At 45.2% G+C, this 8,741-nt stretch overlaps 1 protein-coding gene across 2 annotated transcripts in view; it reads left to right on the top strand.

Annotated features, from left to right (window-relative positions):
* Positions 1-6,410, top strand: part of LOC138974275 (uncharacterized) — a 63,996-nt gene extending 57,586 nt beyond the window's left edge. For both annotated transcript variants that reach the window (XM_070346998.1, XM_070346997.1), the window contains 4 exons: positions 29-216; positions 2,743-3,037; positions 3,610-3,962; positions 4,556-6,410. In XM_070346998.1, coding sequence (XP_070203099.1) covers positions 29-216; positions 2,743-3,037; positions 3,610-3,962; positions 4,556-5,058 — 1,339 coding nt within the window. In that variant the 3' untranslated portion in view covers positions 5,059-6,410. The remainder of the gene's footprint in view (positions 1-28; positions 217-2,742; positions 3,038-3,609; positions 3,963-4,555) is intronic.
* Positions 6,411-8,741: the final 2,331 nt, after the last annotated feature.

The following is an 8,741-nucleotide window of genomic DNA, read 5'->3' as shown; positions in this document are numbered from 1 at the left end:
TTTTGTATTTGTTTGTCTTGGATTACAGGTTCGTTGGACAGGCTACTACGGTGTCTGTCCCCTGCTTCAACAACGTACGTGTGGAGGTGCGGACTGCAGGACAGGCGGTGGCGGAACTGGGGCGGAGGCTGGCACTTCTGGTTCTGACCCTGCAACAGCTGGGCCTGATGAACCGAGACCCGCCACGCGTCTGCATTACGGGAGCGCCAGGAACAGGTGACAAGCTTACAGCTTCTCTTGATAGTTTTTCTTTAAATTTTAATTTTGTTTGTTTCTTTATTTGTAGTATAGTTGGTCTTGCCGCCGATGTTTGACTGTCCTCACATGGATCTTAAACTTTATTAGCAAGGTAGAAGAAGAGTTGTCGCCATGGGAACACCAAACTCAGCCGTTTGTTTAACATCTTAAACTTTATTAGCAAGGTAGAAGAAGATTGTCGCCATGTGAACACTAAGCTCAGCCGTTTGTTTCACATCTTAAACTTTATTAGCAAGGTAGAAGAAGATTGTCGCCATGTGAACACAAAGCTCAGCCGTTTGTTTCACATCTTAAACTTTATTAGCAAGGTAGAAGAAGATTGTCGCCATGTGAACACTAAGCTCAGCCGTTTGTTTCACATCTTAAACTTTATTAGCAAGGTAGAAGAAGATTGTCGCCATGTGAACACTAAGCTCAGCCGTTTGTTTCACATCTCAAACTTTATTAGCAAGGTAGAAGAAGATTGTCGCCATGTGAACACTAAGCTCAGCCGTTTGTTTCACATCTTAAACTTTATTAGCAAGGTAGAAGAAGATTGTCGCCATGTGAACACTAAGCTCAGCCGTTTGTTTCACATCTTAAACTTTATTAGCAAGGTAGAAGAAGATTGTCGCCATGTGAACACTAAGCTCAGCCGTTTGTTTCACATCTTAAACTTTATTAGCAAGGTAGAAGAAGATTGTCGCCATGTGAACACTAAGCTTAGCCGTTTGTTTCACATCTCAAACTTTATTAGCAAGGTAGAAGAAGAGTTGTCGCCATGTGAACACTAAGCTCAGCCGTTTGTTTCACATCTATGGCCGGTAAGAGATAACGTAATATTGAGGAGGGATCACTCCGCTAACAAAGCCTTCAGACAAAGTTGCGCGAGCGATGTGTGGACATTTTGTTCAAAGTCGTGCATCTTTTAATGGAGTTTTATCTCGGTCAGAAGCCTGCCGCCATTTGATCAAAGTTCGGTCTTACTATCACATAGTGCATGTCGCCTTCTCGTCGATAGAAATCGGGTCAAATTAATCGGCTGACAGTCGCACAACAGTTGTAGGACATGACCTGAATGAAGGTTACAGCGTTCACCTGCTGACATGTGTGTGAAGGGTGCTGTGCTAATACTGCGATAACAATGAACACCGCCACCACCACCACCACTACCCCCACCAACACCACCACCACCACCACCATCAAAACAATTACTACTACTGCTGCTGTTGCTGCTTCCTCCGCAAATGCTCTTTAGAAATATCATTTTGTTTAGTTCTCTTTATCATCATCATCATCATCATCATCATCATCATCATCATCACTGTCACAGTCACCGTCTCCACCATCATCATCAATATCATCATCATCGTCGTCACCGTCATCACCATCATCCTCATCGTCGTCATCATCATCATCATCATCATCATCATCATCATCATCATCATCATCATCATCATCATCATCATCATCGTCGTCGTCATCGTCGTCGTCATCATCATCATCATCATCATCATCATCATCATCATCACCGTCACCGTCTCCATCATCATCATCATCATCACCGTCACCGTCTCCACCATCATCATCATCATCATCATCATCATCATCATCATCATCATCATCATCATCATCATCACCGTCACCGTCTCCACCATCATCATTAACTACAACAGTCATTATCGTCGTCCCTGTTGCGGCAAAGATCCTGACAAAACCATGTTTTTGATTTCCCAACAGTGCGCCGATTCTAGTTAGTTTGCTCAAATGACGTCTTTGGTGAATGCATGACGCAATGTTTGTGACGTTATTTTGTGGAGTTTTACTTTATGGTCATCCTACCAGAAGGTTCCAGCTTGATCAGAGAACGGTTAGTTTCGTGCACGCTGTGTGTGTAACTTCATCAACTGAAGGAAAGGCATGTAGCTGACTCTGAGAAAAGTTTGAAACTTGACATGTTGATTTAGTCTCCATGAATATGTTTTCTAAATTATCTTTTTTTCCTTGGCAGTGGTAACTATTTTTGTTATTATTGCAGTTTTTCTGACATCCTGCTATGTGTGCGAACAGGTAAGACGGTCGTAATGTGACAGAGCCTTGCGTTTATAATACTTAGTATTTAATTATAACATTATTATTGTGTGTGTGTGTGTGTGTGTGTGTGTGTGTGTGTGTGTGTGTGTGAACAGGTATGACAGGTCTGGTACTGCAGGGGTGGAGGTGGCTGATCGTGGGCCTACATCTTTCCTGACAACAGGAACACGATGTGCAAGTCGTCTCTGCAAGTAACACTGCCTTGTTGTCACATTGGTTTGCATCGTATTAACCTAAATATGTTTGTTTTGTGTGTTCCAACAGGCAAGACGGTGGTGCTTCATACTGCCGGGGTTGAGGTGGCAGCGAATGGGCCGAATGTGCAAGTCGTCTCTGCATGTTACATTGCTTTACTTTCCGAGTGTTATACAGCATAATAATCTTTAAAAAAACCAATGTGTGTTCCGACAGGTAAGACGGTGGTGCTGGTGCTCCAGGGTGTGAGATGGCTGCGACAGGGACACGATGTTCACGTCCTGTCAACAGAGCCCGCCACCCAGGCCGTCAGCACATCCATCACACAACAGCTGAAGATGTCGCTGAGCGCGGGCCCGACGCCTAACCTGACACCAGGCAGCGTGTCGTACCACAAATATGATTTCTGGAACAGGGAGGAAGATGTGGAGCAGGCCGTCACCGACCTCGTGGCGTGCATGAAGAACGGCCACCTCCACGTCTTGCTCGACGAGGCGTTCTTTGACAGCAGGTTAGTGTTCATGCGTGTGTGTGTGTGTGTGTGTGTGTGTGTGTGTGTGTGTGTGTGTGTTAATGCGTGTGTGCTTGCGTGCGCGCACGCGTGTGTGTGTAAGGGAGAGAGAGAGAGACAGAGACAGAGACAGAGACAGAGACAGAGAGAGTTGTAAACGACTCATTCGTGTATCTTACACCACTGTTTTTGCGTGGTATGTCTGTACCATGAGAATGTTCGTAAGATCATAATGACGTCATTCTTGGTTATACGTCAAATTGTGTCATTACTGAACTTGCCAGCTGTTGGTAATGATCGTCACCTAACAGTCCGTTTTGCGAAAGTGACACATATCTCTGACACCATGTCTCCATTCTGTGTCACACATCTCTAACACCATGTCTCCATTCTGTGTCACACATCTCTAACACCATGTTTCCATTCTGTGTCACACATCTCTAACACCATGTCTCCATTCTGTGTCACACATCTCTAACACCATGTCTCCATTCTGTGTCACACATCTCTAACACCATGTCTCCATTCTGTGTCACACATCTCTAACACCATGTCTCCATTCTGTGTCACAGTGCTGGCTCTGGTCCAGGTAACATACAGCTGGTATCACAGCTAGCGCAGCGAGTACCACACCTGTACCTGTGGTGTGCCACTGTTTATAACGACGACATACCCCCAGCACTGCAGACACAGGTGTTCACTGTCCCCCTCCGCTCGGCGCCCGCCGTCCTTCGTGAAATACAGCAAGGAGTTCAAGGGTATGACGAAGTCCACGACTACAGCGACAGCGGCGTGCCTGCCCCTGGGGACGGGCTGAGCGTGATACGGCTGAGTCACCATGGCAACGCTCACACAGGTCGGTGGCCGGTGGACTGCGCACAGTGTGGTCAGGATATCGCTGCCGTGCTGCGCCGTCTGGGTGTGGGTGAGTTGTGTAGCTGATGATGGTCGTGGTGGTGATGGTGATGATGATGATGATGTTGGTGGTGGTGGTGGTGATTGTGGTGGTGATAATGATGGTGGTGGTGGTGGGGGTGATAATGATGGTGGTGATGGTGATGATGATGTTGGTGGTGGTGGTTGTGGTGATGATAATGATGGTGGTGGTGGTGGTGATTGTGGGAGGTTTGAGTGAAGGGTAAACATTCCCGTTTCCCTACAGGTGTTTTATCATCCCACCCCCCGCCTCACACACGAACAACTCGGTCTGCCAGGGAAAATAGAAGAAAAGCACATCAACAATAATTACGTCATTGTAATTGACGTAAAATGCAGAATTACGTCATACCGTCTACGTGTTGCTGTCTGTGTTTGTCGAAAATGTACAGACTTTGAGATGATTGTATAACTCAGGTGCGTTTACATGCTTGTGTGTGTGTGTGTGTGTGTGTGGGGGGGGGGGGGTCAGAAAACAAGTATAGGGATGTGTTGTTTCTTGAAATGTAATAGCTGTTTGCTTGCATATATCAATATTTATCAGACTATACGTTTAACCGTTCCAACGGTCTTTCCCTGCAGGTAGCAGCGTCGCCAACAGTCCCTCCCTGCTGAGCTACCGCGATGTGTTTGTCCTGACCGGAAGCGACGATCTACATGATGACGTCACGGATGAGGCAGGGCGGGTGACGTCACCAGCTAGCGGCGTGGTGCAGGGACTGAAGGATGCAGGTGTACCGGTGAGTGTGTTGGGGACACAAGACTGGCTACACAACAGGGCGAGGTGGGAGCGAGCTGTGCAGGACGTGGCGGTGGCGGCAACGGACACAGTGACAGTAGCGTACTATGGCTGGGTGTCAGGCCTGGAGCGGCGCGTGGTGGCCATGTTACAGGACAGAGATCAGGATGATGATGATAGAGGGGTGACTGATGAGGTGACTGATCTTGATGACAGGCTGATTGCAGTATCACGCTGCACCACACAGCTCATCATGGTCCGCACGCCTCCTGTCACCACCACCACCACCCCACCATCCCTAACAACAACCACTGCGACCACTACGACTACCCACGCCACAACCTAACACAACAACCACTACCACTGCCACCACCGCAACGACCACCGACACCACCAGCGACGCGACAACAACCACTACCACCACCAACAAGCGGAGGAGATTTAGGAAATCATAACAACGGCACAACAACAACCAACAACAACAACAACAACAACAACAACAACAACAACAACAACAACAAACGACTTCCTGGTTGGTATCGCGGATTTTTTCACAGAATGTTATCACTTGGAGATTTCCAGTGCAAGATTTCGTCATGTTCTATGACGCAAAACAAACATTGACGTCATCGTACTTATGTTTTACGTCATTCAGAATCAGATGTTGACACGCTGACTGCGCTTACACCTGTTGCATTTATTTGTTGAGATGCACGGCGGGTTTTTTCATGACACGTGTACCACTTGTGTGACCTTCGTCGCTGGTCAACCTGTTAAAACAATAATGACAAGTACCGTAATGGTATACTGTTCACTGAAAGTTAAACACCTGTAACCGTTACCACTGTGGTCTTTTGTGCACTGAAACACCTGTGTCATTTACTGCGGTGTGGTCTATTGGTCTTGTGTTGCTTATAACACCTGTCACCTGTACTGACATGGCCTGAAACACCTGTGACTGTAGCGCTAAGGTGTTCAGTGAAACACCCGTGATGTAGCGTTCACCAGAAACACCTGTGACTTTACCGCTGTGTTGTAGCGTTCACTAGACACCTGTGACTTTACCGCTGTGTTGTAGCGTTCACTAGACACCTGTGACTTTACCGCTGTGTTGTAGCGTTCACTGTAGTCCTTGTAGCCTTCAAGGATGTGACGGATTGTTCACTGAAACACCGGTGACCTGAAGTAACTGACCACAAGCAGTGAGGGTCACGTGACAGCTTGTGAAGTAGACACTTCTCTACTTAGATTTCTCTCGGCGTGAGGGATTGCTACGCTGTGCTGTTTGCTGACAGTGAGAAATGACACGTGGCTTCTGTTCACCGTCACGTGGACTGCTTGGCCCAGTTAGTTCGCTCTTTAGGGAAATAAACAAACACTGAGCACAGATAGTTAGCAAGTATTAGTGATAGTGATATTTCACTGTGCGTGCGATGAAAACATGTGTGCTATAGACGCAAAGACTCATGTGAATAACTTTGATATGCAGTAGGCTACAGAATTCGTTTAACAATAGCTATAACTGACTATTCATTATGTCAGTCTATGAGCATACGTTTTGAGTGTGATTCTGAACTTTTTTAGTCTGACTGTCGTTTACAATGTTTACTGTGTGCTTGAAAAGTAGATAGCAAAAAATGGCATTTGTCAACAACAAAATCACTCACATGTTTGAATAAAAATGTTTTTGCTCTTTTATCTGTCTTAATTAGTGTGTGTGTGTGTGTGTGTGATGTGTGTGTGTGTGTGTGATGTGTGTGTGTGTGTGATGTGTGTGTGTGTGTGTGATGTGTGTGTGTGTGATGTGTGTGTGGCCGCGTTACACATTTTTAATATAAAACAATACACACGTTCTACATAATTAGGTTAAAATCTGTTGAAGAATACACAGTATGCAGTAAATTACCAGCTTGAAATTAGCTCCATCCAGAAGGGAGATAACTGCCATTTTATCCAGCAGGTAAATGAACAACAAACAGACAACCTCAAAACAAAAGATCACAAAACAATTCTAAAACAAAACACATCAACAAACAACAAAAGTCGCGTAAGGCGAAAATTCAATATTTAGTCAAGTAGCTGTCGAACTCACAGAATGAAACTGAACGCAATGCCATTTTTCAGCAAGACCGTATACTCGTAGCATCGTCAGTCCACCGCTCATGGCAAAGGCAGGGAAATTGACAAGAAGAGCGGGGTAGTAGTTGCGCTAAGAAGGATAGCACGCTTTTCTGTACCTCTCTTCGTTTTAACTTTCTGAGCGTGTTTTTAATCCAAACATATCATATCTATATGTTTTTGGAATCAGGAACCGACAAGGAATAAGATGAAAGTGTTTTTAAATTGATTTCGACAATTTAATTTTGATAATAATTTTTATATATTTAATTTTTAGAGCTTGTTTTTAATCCGAATATAACATATTTATATGTTTTTGGAATCAGCAAATGATGGAGAATAAGGTAAACGTAAATTTGGATCGTTTTATAAAAGAAATATTTTTTTTACAATTTTCAGATTTTTAATGACCAAAGTCATTAATTAATTTTTAAGCCACCAAGCTGAAATGCAATACCGAAGTCCGGGCTTCGTCGAAGATTACTTGACCAAAATTTCAACCAATTTGGTTGAAAAATGAGGGCGTGACAGTGCCGCCTCAACTTTCACGAAATGCCGGATATGACGTCATCAAAGACATTTATCAAAAAAATGAAAAAATGTATGGGGATATCAATCCCAGGAACTCTCATGTCAAATTTCATAAAGATCGGTCCAGTAGTTTGGTCTGAATCGCTCTACACACACGCACGCACACACACACACACATACACACACACACATATATACACCACGACCCTCGTTTCGATTCCCCCTCGATGTTAAAATATTTAGTCAAAACTTGACTAAATATAAAAAGCAAATGCTACTACGACTCGCCTTCGTCATGTCCGATTACAGTGAACCCCCTCCCCCTCTTTTTAAGACCCCCCCTCCCCCTCCTTACCAACTGAATAGCAGACTCCCTCCCCTATACCCACCCGATAGAACACTCGCTCCCTTCTTGCCCCCCCTCTCCCCTAACCAACCTACCCGATAAAGTATTACCTACTTTTAAGACAACCCACCCTGACTAGACCATCCACCCTGACTAGACCATCCACCCTGACTAGACCATCCACCCTGACTAGACCATCCACCCTGACTAGACCATCCACCCTGACCAGACCATCCACCCTGACTAGACCATCCACCCTGACTAGACCATCCACCCTGACTAGACCATCCACCCTGACTAGACCATCCACCCTTTCAAGACCCTGTGTTCACAGATTTTCCATTCATAAACTCTGAAAGTTCACTCCCCTTTTAAGGCTTCCTCTTTTTTACCACTTGATTTTCTCAGATTGTTGTTAGATCGAAGGATTCCACTATATATGAAGTGGAAACTCCGGGTGAACACTGCTAAAATGTAACAAATGCAGTCTTAGTTGTCATATATAGCGTGTTTTGTGTGATAACAGCTATTGCTATGGACAGAAACGAGTCTGTTTTAGGCGTCACATTTTGAGTGAACGCTGCCAAAAGTGAGCAAAAAAGAGAAAAAGCCTAACTGTTTTGAGGTTTGTGTTTGTGCAACTGTTTTGACATGTGAAAGTTATCCACAGAGGCTGAATACAACGAGTGACATTGTTTCGAGCGCTCTAGCACCGTTAGTTTGTCAGAACATGAGGTGGTCCGTATTAGGCAGTGGTCCCTATTCGGCAGCCTTCCCCTACTTTAGCATGTTGTAAAATGCACATACGGTACGCTCACAGACAAACACATTCACGCACGTACAAACGCATGCGCGCACGCACGCACGCACACACACACACACACACTCCCACACACACTCACACACACGCATACACACACACACACACACACACACACACATACACTAACTAACACACACAAATCCAGAGACAGAAGAGGCAGAAACAGAAAAAGTGGGGGGGGGGGGGGGGGGGGGGGGGAGACTTCACGCTA

This window comes from Littorina saxatilis, linkage group LG8, assembly GCF_037325665.1.
Source record: "Littorina saxatilis isolate snail1 linkage group LG8, US_GU_Lsax_2.0, whole genome shotgun sequence".
NCBI classification, from domain to species: domain Eukaryota; kingdom Metazoa; phylum Mollusca; class Gastropoda; order Littorinimorpha; family Littorinidae; genus Littorina; species Littorina saxatilis.
The sequence above is the reverse complement of the archived record's forward strand: the minus strand, read 5'-3'. Positions and strand labels throughout refer to the sequence as shown.